Source organism: Dermacentor andersoni, chromosome 9 (assembly GCF_023375885.2).
Source record: "Dermacentor andersoni chromosome 9, qqDerAnde1_hic_scaffold, whole genome shotgun sequence".
NCBI classification, from domain to species: Eukaryota; Metazoa; Arthropoda; class Arachnida; order Ixodida; family Ixodidae; genus Dermacentor; species Dermacentor andersoni.
In genome coordinates this window covers 7845578-7864322 of record NC_092822.1, presented here as the reverse complement: position 1 = coordinate 7864322, position 18745 = coordinate 7845578, and the positions used below count along the sequence as shown (strand labels likewise).

At 45.1% G+C, this 18745-nt stretch overlaps 1 protein-coding gene and 1 non-coding gene across 3 annotated transcripts in view; both read right to left on the bottom strand.

Moving 5' to 3' along the window:
• Window positions 1–18745, bottom strand: part of eIF3i (eukaryotic translation initiation factor 3 subunit i) — a 36432-nt gene that overhangs the window by 4923 nt on the left and 12764 nt on the right. Inside the window, exons 1-7 of one of the 2 annotated variants that reach the window (XM_055068473.2) lie at window positions 18631–18716; window positions 17913–18093; window positions 17215–17280; window positions 12140–12289; window positions 10790–11028; window positions 10141–10230; window positions 7567–7733 (exon numbers count right to left, since the gene is read on the bottom strand). In XM_055068473.2, the coding sequence (XP_054924448.1) occupies window positions 7567–7733; window positions 10141–10230; window positions 10790–11028; window positions 12140–12289; window positions 17215–17280; window positions 17913–18093; window positions 18631–18633 (896 nt within the window). In that variant the 5' untranslated portion in view covers window positions 18634–18716. Of the gene's footprint in view, window positions 1–7566; window positions 7734–10140; window positions 10231–10789; window positions 11029–12139; window positions 12290–17214; window positions 17281–17912; window positions 18094–18630; window positions 18717–18745 lie in introns of those variants that run through there. The other variant, XM_050174673.3, reaches the window with a different exon arrangement.
• On the bottom strand, window positions 11830–11904 carry TRNAS-GGA (transfer RNA serine (anticodon GGA)). The gene has a single exon. It is a non-coding gene; the product is annotated as a tRNA-Ser (tRNA).

Genomic DNA, 18745 nt, shown 5'->3' with positions numbered 1-18745 from the left:
CTTCTTCAATGCCTTGCACTGCGAAGGCTACGGAACAGTGGGGCATGCAGTTCAAATTTAATTTTGGATGTTATCGTAGACACCTCGACTTCCGCCTTAGGTGGCTATGACGCGCTAAGTATAAGCCAAACGTGGTTGTCCTTAGCGAGCTGCAGAGCACTTAGCCAGTGGACTCCTGGTGGTAACCCATGGCGGCCGCGGTACCTATGCCATGTAGCCGACTGCAGCTTGATGTCTCCTATTGACCAATAGTAGCCGTCTAAGGGAATGACACAACAAGGCGTCTGATGACCAAATAGTGCATATAGAAGAGAGTGAGGACAGCCCCTTCTGTTGAAAAGAGTGTTTGAGAGAAAGGTGACTTCGCGATCCGCTTGCGAGCAACACGCACCACGTACAACAGCAAAACTTAGCTGAGATGTGCATAGCAGCGTATGCTATCCACGGACTACGTTATTTCACCAAGCCCGACGGGTAGTTCAGGGTCCCTTTAAGAGAGCTACAGGTGATTACAAGTTACCCTCCACCCTAGCCATGCTTTTCCTCCACTGGTCCGCCGAGCGATCAAGGCTAAGCTCCATCTTCACTGGTTCTGCTTCATGATGTGACATCATTCCTTCTACTTCCGCTGTCCTGAAGCCAGCGCGCAAACGCCTCTCCGACCTCTCCGCTAGCCACCTGGTCGTCAATCCCCAGCGAATGCTAGCCAAGCATTGCGCGTTCTGAGCTTTCTGTTTTGACCCCAGTTTTGCCCGTCATTTGCATGATGGACCCAGACCTCAAGGAGCGGTTGCACCCGTTGAGATAAGAGTTGGGCTTTGACCTATATAGTGATAAGCCTTTTCACAATCCTGGACTCCACGTTGATGATGGAAACAACAATTCGCCACCGCCAGACTCGTCTGATTTCCCTCATGAGGACAACAATCACAGGTAAGCGTAGATACAGAAACCGGCCTTCTCTGTTCTATATGTGTCTGTCTCTTCAGTGCTGTCTAGCTTATTGCTGTACGATGTGCTGTCTTTACTACTTTTACATTCACATTAGATTAAGCTCTAAATGATTTCGTTTAGACGCTCTTTAGTTCATTTCGCAGTGTATGCTTGGCACACATGATTCGTGATGATGCAAGTGCGATTGCAGGCTTCGTGAGCGCATGCCAACACCCCTTGAGCAAGTGTGTTGAGCTTGTTGCCTCGCAGAGGGACATGATGTCACAGCTTGCATCTCACCAATCGCTAGATTTTCAGCCCAGAACGTAACAAGCATGATCCATTGTGCTCAGGAAAGGAAACCTTGAGATCAACACTGACCACACAACTTGCATCAACATGGAGCACGTTGTAACACAAGCTGACAACACATGCTGCGTACTGGAAGTGCTTAATAAGGGGGCACGCGGCCTTTGAAAACCGAAAAATCGCAAGAAAGTCGATTTTTGGAAAACCATATATTCGGCTGCATCATAAGACTTTTCAGAAGCACTTGAAGAAATTCAGGGAACCGCAGACACAGCACATAGACAAGTTCTATGCAGAATCTGCTTCTGCTGTGACAACCACCTACAGTAAAACCTCGTTAAACCGTACCTGCTTAAACAGTAGTTTCGTTTTAAAAGTAGTAAAGTCGAATCCTCGGCTCAGCGGCCATTGAACATAATGTGCTTTGTATCCGCAATAAACCTTACCAGCTTATTGCATATGCATCAGTTAAAACGTAGCGTTTCCACTTTTCATCGCGCAAACACGGCGGTGCGTCGTCTCCATCGGGCGGCCCGGCAGAACAACAAGCCTCAAAGATTCGAACAACGGCCTCCAAGCACCCTGTGCATTTGCGCGTGAAGCCACAGCAACATCAACATCATTTCGACGCCGTGCCAGAGAGCGTTGTGGCGTCATGCAAGCGAGGACTCGCATCATGCCGAAGCTCGGATAAAAAAGACGCCGGGTGCTCAGCACAGAAGAAAAATTATACATCGTCTGTGCTATCGCACGTGACACGAAGTCGGCGCCGGCACGCGACAGGGATCTGCTGTTGACTACGGTGTGTGGCATTTGGAATGCGAAGAAGTCGCTCGGCAGCGCTGCTGCGACCGCCAAGAGATGTCGGCTACGAGGTTTGACTTTTCGCCATCGTTGCCTCTGCTGTTGCCGAAGTGTCGACTAGCGACAGTGATGAGGACGACACGAAAAGCGACAGCACGGGCGATTCAGGCCCGACAGTGGCAGAAGCTGCGCATTACGTCAGCCTCATGAATGCAATCGTTGCAACGAGAACAGGGGCGCGATAACGTAACTCTATTGCAAACAAAAAGTATTCTAAACTCTGGCACCTGGCAATGAAAAAGGCGCACTGGGACTTCTGCAGCACTACTGCGCGCGTGCACAGAGAATACGTAACGCCAATGAGGAATCTGCCATGCGAGTGTTTGCCGAGAAGAGGGGGCTGGCTGAAAAGCCGACACGCAGCTTCAGTAAGTTTGAGGTCGCTGTTGACGTGCTATGTCGCCGCGGCATCAAACGAAAATAATACCTTTGTCGCGTGAAGTGAATAAATACTGCAATTTTTTCCCCCTTTCATCGCACTCTCTCTGAGTTCCGTTTTCGACAGGTACGTGGGCATCTCATGCTATTTTGGTTAAACAGTACTACCGTTTAGTACATACTTTTTCCGAGCTCCGACCAACTACGGTTTAATGAGGTTTCACTGTATAAGGAAATGGAAGCAGCGATATCACAGTAAATTTTGATGGAACATGGCACAAGCGTGGCCACATGTCCCATATTGGAGTTGGTGCAATAATTGAACATCATACAGGCCTCATCTTGGACGCCATTGTTTTATCGAACCAGTGCCTTGTTTGCCAAGTAGAACCAAAGCCTGAAGACCCAGGCTACGCAAGCTGGCAAGAGGATCATGTGCGCCAAAAAAAACACTGACTCTAAGTCTGGGAGGATGGAGGTTGAGGCAGCTGTCATCCTTTTCTCACGTTCGGTGCCAAAGCACAACCTCCGTTACACAATGCTCATGTCTGACGGAGATAGTGCCACCTTTTCTGCCCTTGTGCAAGAAAATCTTTATGGACTGGTCCCCATTTCAAAAGAGAAATGCCTGAACCCCGTCCAGAATAGATGGGGACAGCACTGCGCAACCTTGTGCAGAAAAGTGACAAGGCTTTAGGAGGGAAGGGGAGGCTGACAAAGACCCTCATGGACAAGTTGACCGACTATTATGGCTGTGCCCTACAGAACAATTCCAACAATGTGGCTGTAATGCAGTGTGCAGTAACGGCATCGTACCACTACGTGACATCGACGGACGAGGATCCTCACCACGACTTGTGCCCTGAGGGTGCGGACTCGTGATGTCGTCATTATGCCAGCAAGAGTGACAGTGTGCCACCTCCGAAGCATCGGTACAATCTTCCAGGCTATGTTGTAGAAGCACTGCTACCTGTTTTTGAGCGCCTCTCACAGGCTTCTCTTCTGCAATGCTGCCTGGGAGCAATGACACAGAATGCATCAGAATAATTTCACTCTGTGCTGTGCTGCGGTCCCTGATGAATAAAGAGCAGCATGCGTCACTGATTGCTGCAGAGACAGCACTGCATGAGGCAGTTTTAAGATATAATGCTGGCTGGGCCACCCAAGAGCTATGTTCATCAGTGGGACTAACACCTGGCCACCTGGCCATTCAACGGGCAGCCAAGAAAGATTCTCTGTGCTTGAAAAAGGTCAAGAAGCGATCGAAAGAGAAGTTGGAAAGGCGGCAAAAGAAGAAAGTGCCTAAGGACATCACCAGTTACGCTGCAGGGTCATTTTAGACCAATATATGTGCTCAAAACTTTCAAAGCTCATTTTCTCAATATGATTTTTTTGGCTGGTGAGGCTGCTTGTTACAGCCATCTCTCTTTGACTGCTCAGTTTTTTTTTATTGTGTATCTGAATAAATTTCTAGGGGCAAGACAAGCCCATTTTTGTTTTATATATTGTGTCTGATTTGTGATATTTAATCAAAATTTGATTGATAATATCTTAATCACCAACACTAAATTCGGTGGCCTGCTAACGCTTTTCAGCAAGAAAATTTAAAAAAAGGGCTCTCTCTTGCCCTGAGGTATCCACCTGGGAATCATCATAGTGAATTTCCCAGTTGCAGCGCCTTCTGAAAATTCTCCAGGCCTGGAATAAGAAAACCATGTGCACCATTCTGACATATCGCTGTAACTTGAGAACCAGTGAACATAACTGCATGAAATTTTGTAGTTCTACTAATGCTTTTGCCATGAGTCTATCTCGAAAATTTCATTAAGATATCTCAATAAACAAAAAAGTTGGTATCCGAGGGTAGCCTCCCTCCTTAAGTGTAGTGATGCATTGTCACTGTATACCGTATTTGCTCGTGTCTAGGCCGACCCCGATTCTAAGCCGACCCCCTAAAGTCCGAAGCCAACAAAAATATATACATATTACCTCGAATGTAGGCCGAACAAAAAAAGCGAGGACAGCATTCACAAAATGCAAACAGCATTTATTGAATCTGAACGTACAGAGCTCATTCAATGTTGTCGTCGCTGCTAGATTCGTCGCTGTGTTCCTTGTCACTGTCACCTTCAAACAGTGCACTATCTTCGGTACCGTCAAGCGTGTTAGATATGCTGCACTTTTTAAAGGCGCGCACGATCAAAGTACCTGGGATGTCGTTCCACGCTGCAGCTACCCAGCCCACCAGCTGCGATAGCGATGCACATTTGATGCGGCCCGTTGTCCTTAGCATGTGGTCTTCATCAGTCAACCAGTCCGTGTAATATTTCCGCAGACGATCCTTGAAAGGTTTGTTGATGCAGACATCAAGTGGCCCGATATGACAGCGAGGTCTGTGTTCGCTTGGGCGAGCGAAGCCTTCAGGTTGTCGGTCAAGTGCCCACGGTAAGAGTAGTCGACAAGGAGCGAGTTCTTTGTCAAAAGGGCTCCTGGACGCCGTCGCCACACACTTAACCCACTCTTCCACCATCGCACCCATCATCCACCTATTCTCATTTGCCTACACAATGACATTTCTCGGAAAAGTTTCTCGAGCAGGCAGTGTCTTCCTTTTAAATATCATATAAGGAGGGAGTTGATGCCCATCAGCTGTGCAGCACAGCATCACAGTTGCCTGCTGCTTCTCATAGCCCGCAGAGCGCACCTTCACCTCCTTGGCACCCTTTTCATTCACGGTGTACGCCACTGGCATATCAAAATACACAGCCGTCTGGTCGGCGTTGCCGATTTACCCAAGGTTGTAGCCTGCCGCTTCTTTCTTTCGCAGCACGTAGCGCTGAAAAGCTATCAGCTTTTCTTCGAAATCGCTTGGCAGCTTCTGGTTGATTGAAGTGCGACGTCGGAGGCTGAAGCCAAAGTGCTTCATGAATTTCTGAAGCCAGCACCGGCTGGCTTTGAAATCATTTGGCGTTAGGCTTCGCTCCCTCAAAAGTTCCCTAGCTTTCGCTTGGAGCACTTGTGTTGTCACTGGAAGGGCAGCTGCTCTCTGCGTCCGAACAAAGTCGGCCAAGACTGTCTCCACTTCACGGTGACGGCCTTTCTTTGGTCCACTAAATGCCATCCTCATTGCGGCGCACGCAAAAAGCTGCTGTCGTTGTCCCCTCCAATGACGGACGCTTTTCTCGTCGACGCCGTAGTCCCGCCCGGCTTGAAGGTTCGACGATGCCTCTGCGGCTATCACAACTTTTCGCTTGAAAGTGGCACTGTAGTGGCATCTCCTGCTTGGTGCCATCGCGATAACACCACGCTGCACACCGATATGGCCGACACAACACAGGTCAAAGTGGCGTCCTCACTTGTGTACGGTTGGCTACTGGCACGGCTAGTAGCTGCTGCAATATTGACTTCGATTCAAATAAATACGGTATTTTTCTTTTCTTACTATATTTTTGAGAGAAAGAAGTTAACCAACACTCCAACTACAGTCGCCGACCGTTTATTCAGACCTCAGAGGGACTGCGGAAATGTCCGAATAAACAGGTGTCCGAAAAAGCAGATTAAGAAAAAAAAAAGGAAATCCTTTATTTCCACGCACTTTTTCGGGCTCGGCAGTAGGCTTCAAGAAATCCTGAATGTGCCGTTGCACGCTGTTCCGTTTACGCGCAATCAGATAAGCCTGAATCTCGGAGAGGGTCGTACGGTCACTATAGGCGGCTCAACGCACAGTCACCGCTTGTACACGCTCCGCATGCGACGGCAGCGTAGCACATGGTGCGTCATCTTCCGACACGGAGTCATCGTCCGGCGGTGCAGCAGGAACCTGACGAATGATTTCGCCGTCGTCGAGTTATGCGCACGTCACTACAGCAGTGTCAGCACCTGTGAAACTGTCAAATGAGACAGTGTCCAGAATCGCAATGCAACCAATGAGCAGGTCTTGGCAGAACATTTTCGCCGTCAGTAAGGAGCACATCGGAAGGCGACAAATCCTAGGCCTCCCGGCACCCGCTTGCCGGCATTCCCCAGCGCAGTCTGCGCGGGCACTGTCGCCGCCATTAGACACTTGGCGCGATGTTTCCGTATGCTGCGTTGAATCACCGCAACCTCGACACAGCACACAATGCAAACATCACCACGCCATCACGCCGACACCAGTCGCACAAACGAAAAATGTCTCGCAGCTTTCTTTGCGCATGAAGAAAGAAACAAATCAGCTGATGTCACCTTTTGTCTTGACATGGCTTATTACTAAGCTGAGACCTGAACTGCTGCGGCCACGAACCAGGCAGTAACGATGACGATGAGCGGGGATTTGCAGTAGCGCCACTTCATGGGGCAGCAAGGAGGCTTCGTTCAAAACAAAAATGGCACTCAGCAAGTCGAACCATGTACCGGTCAGAGTCGGTGCATGGTGCTATCGATAGAGTTGGCTCAAGGAGTGTCCGAAAAATCAGACGAGAGGTTACAAGGTGTCCGAACTTTCAGCAGTTGTTATACATTATGGTCTATGGGGAGAATGGCGGTGCCGCGAACCAGACCGAATAATTGAGCATTTCCGAATTTTTGGAGTCCGAAAAGTCAGTCGGCGACTGCATTACAAACTACATTTCTTTCACCATAAAGCTTAAAAAATTACCGATGATAAAATCTTGGGTAGCCAATTGAATAGCTCGCCCAACTTATCATCAAAAACCTTATCATCAATTGCATACTTTATGTGGAGCGCCTAAATGTGTCACTTAATAATGGACCTACGCTAGCGACTCAGTACATTTAAGCAAAATTGTCAAAATCATTTTAGGGTCCCTTTAAAGCAACGACTGTCAGCTCAGGTTTCCCTTTGGGGAATTACGTGGGTGGCAACAACAACCATCAAGCAAACTACATTGACATCTTACACAGCTAAGCCCATAAAATTGAATTTGCATTTCCCCTTTTCGTCACTGGTCATGAGAGGGGGATGTGTCTGCCGCAATGAATTGCTTGTGATTTTTTTTAACTTTGTCAAGGTCTCACCTTTCCTGAGGTTATGGCAGCAAACAAGATTTATCGAAAAGCAGATTGATACGAAATAATGCATACCTCTTGCCATCTGGATGGAATGCAACGCTGTTAATGGGACCGAAGTGATCCTTGACTCGGCCAAACTCCTCTTCGAAGATGAGATGAAAGAAACGGGCATCGAACTTTCCGGCTTTCACGGATGATGTTGTCACATCCATGGCCTCCTGACCACCACCAAGCACGACCTGCCAAAAGATGGTCACGCTGAATCACATCTGACGGTTAACCGTTGATATGTCACCAATGGCAGTGCTCCTGGCAATGAGTGATCTCTCATGTTCATGCCTGATCAGTGATCATGTTAAGTTCATGCATATTAATAAACCCGACTACTATAGCCAAAAAGAAAGCCGCACCCACTCATTCACAAGCTAGACAAGAAGCTTGTGCTTGACAGCATTGGTGCTGTTACTTGCCACTTGCTACAAGAACTTCACAAAACCTTGCAACGCAACTAGCAGTAACAACAAATTGTTGCAGAGACCCTCTATTCCACAAATGTTAGGTATTGAAAGTTTCACAGAATTCAAGGTTTTTGAAGGATAAGGACCAGATGAACTGACATGCAATGCTGGAGAAGTTTCAAGATATAGTAGCTGCAAATATGTATGGAAATCATAACAATGAAATTATGTTGTTCTAACATACTCAGCAATACAGCGATAAACCAACAAGATATGGTACAACCGACAGTATTTTTGTAAATATTAGCATTGCAGACAGAGTCGCAATAGCAATAGCAAGCAGACAAATTAGAGGCACAACTAATAAGTGTATATAAATTGCAATGCAGCAAAACAAAGGTCTAATGCACCTTATCGTATTTGAGACTTTTTTTGGTATAGTAGGGCTAGTATAATGTAAAACTACTATTCCAATCTGTTTTTATCCTAAATCTGCTATTGGCCTTCTGTGATTGGTCAAAATGGCTTGAGCCTCGTCCATACGGGCTGGGCCCAAGCCATCCTGACTTATCACGGAGGCTAATGAAAGATTAGGAAGTCACAGTTTCGCCCGAAACACGGAGCGTCGATTGCGATAGCAAATTAGTAGACAGCTATACGAAGTAAGGATAGTAGCTCTATTGGCAGTATAAACTTGAAAATATTCGCTTACTAACTGAATTAACAAGCATGGTGTCAGCATGCACAGGCAAACATGAACACATCACACTCAATGAACGAGGTAACAAAGCGATCATCGCTGGAACATCATGCCCGTCTGTCAGGCAACAGACGAGCAGAGTCACTGCAGTGCATCGGACTGTCGGCATTCAATCGGCGCCAGCACCTACACGTTTGCGGCTTTCACTTCATGCCGGAGGATTACTACAATAATAGAGAGCTTTAGCGTGTCCAGTATTCAGGCAAACTCAAGCATAAGTGGACTGGGTGTTTTACTGGATGACTGGAGGCGCAAACGTGAACGGCCTGCACAGTGCAGCCACCTTGGGGCACAGAGCTAATATAGCAGTAAGCAAGTATATTCTGCTTTGCTGCTGATGTAAATTTTCGGCAGGAGCGCAATCGTGAACATGTGGTCTTTCTAAATGTTTAAATTGTTTTACACTTGGTTACAGCAATATTAGCTCTGTGTTTGGCTGGTTAAGCTCTGTGCCACCAGGTGGCCACACCATGCAGGCTGCTCAGGCTGGTCACATTTGAGCTAAAGCTCCTTCATCACAGCGGTAGTAGTATGGAGGGGCTTTAGTTTACACCTTTGCCAATCCGGCAAAACGCCCAGCTCGCCTGTGGTTACCAGAATACCGGACATGCTCGATGCTATGACAGGACGCTTGCAACGCATGCTGCTTGGATAGCTCTTGCGGGGCATCAATGGCTAGGTGGCCAGCAGAGAGGTTGGAGAGGCTTCACGTACTGGCGCCAAGACGACTGGAAGTAGACGACGTGACGTCACATCATGACCCAGCACCTGTGACGGTGGAGCTTAGCCCCAATCACTCAGTGAACGAGTTGAGCAGAAAAAGAATGGCAAGGGAGAAGGTTAACTTGTAATTATCCGTAGCTCTCTTAATATAAGACAGTTTGTTTAAATTACGGCGCTAATGTTTTACTGTAGTACAGCTACAGTAGAATAGGTGCGTAGTGTACAGCACTATGTGTCAACAAAATTCGTCCAAACTGTTTCAGGGACACGTTAAACAACCATAGTGTTATTAGAAGATGCACAGTAAGTAGCTTGTGAACTCTGTTAGCAAGGATATCAATATATTATACATTCTTATTATATTATCAATGCCACACATGCACTTGGTTTCACAGCTTTGGCTTCATTGCCAGAAGTAGTCTGCAATTATGATGAAATTCTGATGTGGAAAAGTACATTGCAACAATTCGTTTTGCTCAATAATATTCCATTCTTATCATTCCATTCACCTCTCCAGACTGGCTTATTACAGTGATGTGTAGGCAGTGTGCAACTTAGGCTAATGACAAAGTGCAAAAGGGGGCAGAATTCAAATTAGAATCATTGCCCATTTCGAGCCCTGGGGTTACAATATTGCGTGGAAGGTGCATGTTCTTCCCCTATGGAACAATGGACTTCCCTCAGACACACCAATGGGGGACTCACATGTTCCCTGATAGGAGAGATGGCGGCTGAATTGACAGGTCGCTCTGTCTTGTAAGTCTTGAGGTGCTCCAGGGTGTCCGCATCAAATAGCTGCAAGAAAAAGGCGTGAAACCCCAGAGTGTTGGTCATAAAAGCGACGAAAAGTACTATATTCACACATGACACTGGCTACATCATTTGAGAATGACCACAGGAGACCCATTAAATAAGCTTGGAAACCAGTGGTATGCTGTGCACTGCAGGCATACTGCAGTGCATGAACATGGAAAACAATTAGCATCTGTTAGCGATTGACAGCAAATAAATAAATGACAGCAACATTTAAGATAGCCCTTTTCAAAACAATAAGCATGAACATACTGAGAAGCAGAGAGCAGTGAACCTTTATCAGGGAAGAAATATTATGAATATTAAATGAGCAAATATTTTCTCAAGCATAAATGTCAATGTTAATATAATGAGAAGCTGCAAGACTGAAGGCAAGGCAAAATATTTGAGCTTGTTGAGAGAGTTCACAATCAAGCGACCAGCAAAACAAACAACACTGCCTAGAGTGTTCTCCGTGTTGAAAGCTTAGACCACACAGTGAAGAGCAATCAAACAATTTCTCCACTGTGGCAATCCTTGCAGCCTCAGAGTAAAGCCTTGCCTTTGAGGTGGTGTCCTTCGAAGCAGTGATGAAAAAGCTTTGGTCTTTAGAATACTGTAGGTCATTGATGGTCAGGTTGTGGCCCTTGATCTGGTTCAGCTGCATGCCTGACTTGACGTCCCACGTGGCCAACGTGCCGTCCTCATGTGCTGACAGGATGCCATCATCGTAGTGCCACCAAAGGGCACTTGTCACCTTGCTCTGGTTGACAGGGATCACCATGGCCGAGTCTTGGCCCTCTGCAAGAGGACACCGCAGTCTCGACATTACAGAAGAGTGAAAAGCTGGGCCTTGCTGGGGATGCATAATTTAATGCACCGTACAAGGTCACAGAACACAGACATGTCTTCTTTCCTGCCTATTCCGTGTTCTTGTACTGTGTGTTAAATTATGTCACTATTAGATGTGTGCTTTTATTATTCAGCCATTTTATAGATTAATCTTTATATCTAACCACAAAGGTTCACTGAAGGCAAACATTAAGTTATGCTAAACTGACTCATCAGTGTTCCAAAGAATAAAAAGCAAAATTTTAAGAGAGCAGTGTGGTGCCAGCTCCCGTGATGCAGCACACACCTGTCGCACAGTCACTGACTGATTTTTCACACCTGCTCAATATGCAAACACCTTTGTGGTACCACCACCTACTTAATAAAATCGCTGTACAATCATGACCAAATTGTAAGATCACTTCACTTGATTAGGACATCATCCCTTAAGTGAGCTAGTTAGGTGCGAGCAGTTTGAACAGCCAAATAACTGTGCGACGTCTTTACTCCCAATTCTACCTGCAGCCAATTCATATTTCAGCATAAAACAAGCATTGCAAGATCTTTAGAAGGGTGACTTTCAGCCACACTTAAAGCTGTGCTTGTGTTATAAGGTAAAAATAATTGACAAAATAGTTCTGCGGAAGCCCGCAAGGTGGAGAGAAGTAATGAATAAAGGGACAATTAGACATCCACCCGTTCGTAGCAATTGCTACAAAGGAAACCCATACGGGTTCCTCGAAAGAAAAGCCTCGCAGTGTAAGAAAAAGTCGTCCTGGTCCGGGACTCGAACCCGGGACCACCGCCTTTCCGGGGCAGCCGCTCTACCATCTGAGCTAACCAGGCGCCTAGCAGATGGTAGGGCAAAGTCGAATTTGTCAACAACTCGAAGCAAAGGCATGAGTTTGACGTAATAGCTCTGCGGAAACCCGCAAGGTGGAGAGCGTAGGTAAAAATAATTGCACCTTAGAGGCCTCCAAATTAACTGGTGTAATTGATGGTCGGCAGCCACATTCTAAAACCACCATGCAACACTCTTTGCAGCTAGGCAACTTAGTAAACATCCCCTCCATACACTCACCCATCTGTCTTCGGTCAGCCATGTCGACAATGTGAATCTCACAGAAACGTCCCATAGCCTTGTCTGTGCTGTACATGAGCATGCGGCCGCTGAACGAGAACATGCATGTTCTTACTGCTGTTGCTGTCTCGATTGTGTTTATGTTCACTCCTGCACATGAGAAAAAAATCTCACATTATTAAAGAATCCAAGAACATGTGCGAATATTTAGAAAAATATTTTTGTCACCTCCGCTGCAACATGCCACCAACATGATTTGGTGTGTCACATTGAAACACACAATGCTCTGTTTCACTGGCCAAGATAACCGCACAACTTCACTAGCAAAAATACCCTTTGTACCGTTGTGCAAACTGAGCATCTAAAATCATGTCATGCACAGTAGTCTAAAAATCCGGTGCGCCATAGGCCTTCACTTAGGTTTACTGATAAAGAAACTGGTGGTTGTGATCCTTCTACAGCAAGGGAAATGATGCTTCACACCTGCATGGGTGTACAAGCTTCAGATTTCAATTTGTTTACTTGTATGCTGCAGTATGAATCCACTTCTTAAGTTTTGCAAGTTTCATGTGTTCAGTTTCTATACCATGTTCTGGCAATTTGGCACTGCTGTCATCAAGTTGTAGCAAATCTGACCTGTTTCCCACCTATTTTTTATAACTTACAACATACTGCAGACCCCTGTAAGAGCCCAAGCAGGAGGAGCGTAGGTAGCATACAAAATGAAAGGATGCATAAATACAAAAGTAAATGTACAATAAGGTTGCACAATACAATTCAACAAGGGGATGTAAAACACAGTGCTAAATAAGCAAATAAAACACTGCATATACGCAACAATATATATGCTTGTTCATACAACATCCTCATAATGCAGGGATGGAAGCAGCCAAGGAAGCTTTGGAGCAGCTCTGGGAGCAGCAAATTTGGCACTTTGGAGCAAGTTTGGACCAGGTACTGTCAGTTTTGGAGCAGCTTTATAAATGTCAGTATGAGCGAAATACAGGCATATGAAGGAAAGGTGTTCCTTATTTCACTTTGCAGAACACTATTCAGTTACGGCAGATCAGTTCTGCGGAAGCCCACAAGGCAAGCAACATCCATGACAGGGAAAAATTGTCCTCCACCTTACTGTAGCATGAAGCTACAGAGGAAGCCTATACGGGTTTCTCATAAACCAACATTTAATTACATACTGGACGTGCCTACTAAATAAATAAAAAAGAAAAAGAAGAAAATAATAATCGAGGGCTTTCTGTGAACAGCGCTCACTCTATGTTAACAGGCTAGTGTTACTGCTAGTCAGAATTTTTTTTTTTCATTGTGAGCAAGCAATTGATATTTAATTTTAATGAACTAACATTTATTATCTTACTTATTCAATAAGGTGCCAATGCAAAGGTTGTGGAATATTAGTTAGGTTTTGTGTGATCCCTTTTTCCAACAGAAAAATAAAAAAAGAAGCCCTGCGAAGCCCTGTGAAACGTGCAAACTTGGGCCACGGTCTTGTAACGGCTCCGAAAGCAAACCATTACAAGATTGTGCTGCTTCGTTTCTGATAGGGATTGAAGATGTGAGCCAAAAATTGCTGACGCATCGGGCAAAAAGCACAGGTGCTTGTTCCCAGTGCCAATATTTGACGAAGTTTCTGTAAAGATTGATGCAATCTTTGGTGCGCAGCGGCCTTTCTTTATTTCAGGATTTCCTTGTCATTAAAAAAAGACTTAACAAATTAAATTGAAGTTAAAATCTGGGGTTTTATGTGCCAAAACCACTACATGATTATGAGGCACGCCGTAGTGGAGGACTCCAGTTTAATTCCGACCACCTGGGGTTCTTTAATGTGCACCGAATGCACAGTGCACCCAGGGGCGTTTCTGCATTTCGGCCCCATCGAAATGCGGCCGCAACAGCCAGGATTTGATCCTGCAACCTCAGGCTTAGCAGCACAACACCAAAGCCACTACGCCACCACAGCGGGTTCTTGACGAATCCTAGGTTGTTTTAAATGCTGTTATCAGTCATTTGTAAACGTCATCTACAACTTTTTCACTGACATCGATCGACTAGTTAAATTTATAAATTTAGCTAATTAAAAGTGTTCGTGCACAAAAGCCATCAAGGTACAGTGAATATCGTTCGCATAGTGCCCTAAGTTAATTTTTAATTCTTGGCGACCTTCAGTTAAGATAGCGGAATACCGCAGAATAAATATGAAGTGATGTACTGGTCATTGCACGTTTGCCAGTACTTCATATCGATTGCCAAGAAAAAGCTCCCAGATATTTTTGAATATAATAACGGGATAAAAATGTTTACTGGCTGTCCAGTCTGCTTTGTCGTCCACTATTTTGAATCAGCTCGATTCGCGGTTCTGCCACAGGCTCCATAAAGCCAGTGTAAAACAGCAACTGATATTTAATTCACCAAATGATGGTTTATTAAAATTTTTGGACTCGATCTGTGCAAGTTGCATTGCGAACATCGTTGTTGCGAACGCAATTTCGGAGGTTTGTAGTTTGACCGAACGTTTAATTATGACCACAAGTTGGCTGGTGGAGTCCTAGAATGAGGACATCACCTACTCGACCTCAAGAGCAACCACCTCAACGGTTGAAATAAATGTTTTCTCTCTCTTTCTCTGGCCACTAAGGCTGACTAAATATGAAGCTTTACAGCCTTGGCTTGCTTTCTGCGGTGGCAACAGCTCGATTTTGTGTGGTGTGGCCGGGCAGAAAACAGTGTAGCCCGAGTGAAAATTTGAGTGATGATTGTGGTTGCCACTGGACATTTGTGACCAAGAAGTTTCATGAAAGCAAGCAGGTTGTTTGTCAGTGTGCTGCACTGTCAAACCGGTAACCGGACGTGGTGCACATGCAAAATAGATTTAGAATGTTACACACATGGCGTTTGCCCATTAATTGACGTAGATGTACCAATGGGGTGCCAAATCGAGTGCTAAAATTTATAATGAAACTGATGAGCCACACGCTGAGCAGACTACGACCTTATTCAATCAATGCGGCTTTCCTTCCCGACTGCCCCATGAAATGAGTGCCAGTTCAACTCATCTTTAGCTGCTCCGTTATACGCAAACGCGCAACACTTTTATAAAACATTTGTAATGCAATATACTTGATGAAACGGTTTTCATTTTCTCGTGGCCTAGTTACAATTATGCCACCAAACACACCCAAACTCTAATGGCGCCAACACTGAAACAGACTGCATAGGCTTGGATTGCAGGGCTAAGTGCTAGGAAATGCATGTCTATGGCTGTCTGGTTGCCACTGGACACGCACACCCTGCTAAATTTGACTTCATTAGAAATTGTTGTTTTGGCACAAGTTGGTGAAATTGGCACAGCACTTCCATCCCTGTAATGTATCAGTGCAAATACAGTGGTGCTGCCATCAATAGTGACCATTATTGTGTGAGTTTGTAGACAAGTAGTGTTCTTGAAGAAGGAACTCCTAACTTTGCAGCATTGTGGTACGTTATGTGTGTGACATTTCTAGTGATCACTGTTGCTCATTAAGTATAACAGAATGCTTCAGCAATGTGTCACCATGATTATATTGCTGAAACGAGCTGCACACACATCACAGTCTAAGCCGTCACAACTGATTACTCCACTCCTCGTAATTCTTGTGCTGGCTGAAACACCACTGTGGGAATCCACATTGACAAAAGTGCTACATTTCTCCAGAGCTAAGTTTGCATGAAGCTCTAGGGTGTGTGTGGACCAATGCAGTGAAAGCTTGTTCTGCCAAAAATAAAAGTTACAGATGAAAGAGCAGCACTGTAGTACAATGGGTGATTATTTTTGACTCGAATCATGACAAAAAATTCAGAATGGTGCAATAGTGGCCTGTCTGAATGAAGCGATAATGTCTGTTTTCACATGGTTTAACAAATAAGACGCTTATTGCACGATGTATCACGTATGATACACACAGAATAACATTTCCTAACTTCGTAGAATCAATGCAAAGGAAATCAACACTTATTTACCTGGAACTAGCATCATCTCTAGCAATGAAATTGATAGCAGCTGTAACTCTGGAAATTACTTTTGAGGTATTTTTCTCTCGAGATAAGTGCTGCCAGCTTGTCACACAATTCACGAGAAATTCGTAAACAGGTCATTTTCATTATCCTTACACTTGAAAATAGCGCAGAAAAACAGCAAGGGGTTTTGAATGAGAAACTTGTTCTGGTGGTCCAGTGAGGTGAGCATTCATTGCTGTGTCATAAGATACAGCATGCAGTTATGGGTTGTTTTGTTGCAAGATAAGAAATCTGGTGCCAAATATAATGATTTTATGTACTGTACTGTTAATTAGCACCATTATTGTGAAGAGTATGTCGGGAAAAGGCAATTTCAGCTATTTTTACAAGACACTGTGTGGGGCCAGTTGTGATTAAAGAGCCAATGACAACAAAAGCAACAAACAGCTCTCAGAAGAACAGGACCAATATATATTCTTTCTGCTTGTGTCAAGCTCCTGAAGTAAAAAAAAAAAAAAAATCTACTTAGAATGCAAACTAAGGGATCCGGTTTTGATATTGAAGCTATAATTTAGTCAATCAAGGATGTTTTAACCAAATTTTTAAGAGACTTGTAATAAATCGAACTCCACTTATTACACCAAAGTTTTTCAATAGCTGCGATACATTTTTGCAGGTTTTCTCCCATTCAAACGTCTTTGTGTGTGGTTTCAAAATAAACCTGCAACTAGGGCCATTATAAGATTACAAAAATTAAAGCAGTGGGGTTTAACAGTGAATGTATACACCTGCCATGCTCACTACATTTGAAGGCTCCTTTTTCAAGCTTGTCTGACAGAGAATGGGGCAGCTAAACCAAACTTGCAGCATGCATGATACCCAAGTTGTTGGTTACTCATGAGATGTTCAAAAGCCTGCTGTTTACAAAAGACATTCTTGTTGGGACAAAAAAAGTAACATTGCATCACTTTGCAAATATTACTAGGAATGTCAGAGGTCCCAGCAAGTTAGCTTGTTACAAATAATATGTGACATGCATATCCATAAATAAACACAATAATTACCTCGCTCCAAGTCCCAGACACGGCAAGTGTTATCACCAGCACCCGAGATTACTTTTGTCGAGTCCCCTGCTAGGAGCTGAGGAAACAATGACCTTGAAAGTGTAGTGATAGGCAGAGTGAGAGAGAGAGAGAGAGAAATGGGGTGCCAATGCAGACTAATTATAGACTGCTAAGAATAAGCACATCAACAAGGAGCACTTATTTGCAATACATATTGTGCAATAAAATGTACCACAGAAATCTGCACAAATAACTTCGGATTTCATGACCGTGAAGATGCAATCATAGAGCCTTTCAAGAATTTACTATGGCGGCACACTTGAATGCACCTTTCAACAAATGAGCATTTAGGTAGTGAAAAATGTTATCCAGACACTCGTGTGGACACTAAACTAATTTCTCACATTACTCAGAAAAAAAAAAAAAAAGAATAATGATGTCTGTACAAACTAAGCCATAACTGGTAAGCGCACAAGTAACCGCTGGTCACAAGTAACGGCTTGTGCCACCAAGCTCTGCTGCGTCTGGTCTCGCTCCTAAAGATTCGCGGTTCGGGTTAACAAGCCGTTGAATCTTTAAATGCTAAGCTAAATTCGCACATAACGTTTCCTGCACTTGGCCTCTTCCGAGCCCAATCGTATAACTAGTATCCACCACAGTGCCGTAAACAGTATGCCACGAATGATGCTCAAGGATACAGTTGACATCGATGCACCAGACGGCACCAGCGTGGCCGATGAAGTTGCCGAGGCGCTCCCCGTTGAGCGAGTAGTACACATTGGGCGAGTGATCCTTGGCGCAGGAGAACAGCAGGTCCCCTTCGCGATTATACTTGATCTGCGTGATGGCCCTCTCGTGGCCATGCAGCATAAGCGGCTTCTGCGATCGAAATGACGCAGCCCGTTAGCGTAGATGATTAGAGCGCCCACAAGAAATCGCAGCGCGATATCTTTTCGCATTAATCAAAACTAAGAACAAAGGTGCAGCTGCCTGAAGGGCCAACGTATCTATGCCGCTAGAAAGACGACTTTTTTTTACAGGCACTGCCGCTGCCGGGCAAGGTATGTCAGCGGGCAAGGTTCTCACTGGTGTTGTGTAAGTCACGGGTCGCTTTTTTCGTCACGACAATAGATTGCATTTTTTACAAGCACTGCTACTGGAGGGACATGTAACCGGCAAACGGAGGCCTCAGGAGAGAGCCTCGGGTTATAATAAAGCAGGCGGCGCAGGATTACTAGGGCACCCAAAGGGTAGCGGGGGATCATAGCTGGAAGCAGAGCGGCCCGTGGGTTGAGGCGGCAGTGGCCGAAGCGTGTCAAGAGGTGGTTGCATAAAAAATTGGCTGTCCGCTGTCGCAGACAGCCGATTACGCTCGCGCGTTTATTCTAAAGGCGAGAAATATCAGTAAAATCTTGCCATATTGGAGAAGTAACGGCGGGCACCACGTTTCCACGCACTTCGCAAGCTCTACGGTTTTTTATGGATCAGGGCTGGATTGGATTGGTTTCGGTTTTTATCGCAGTTGTAACGT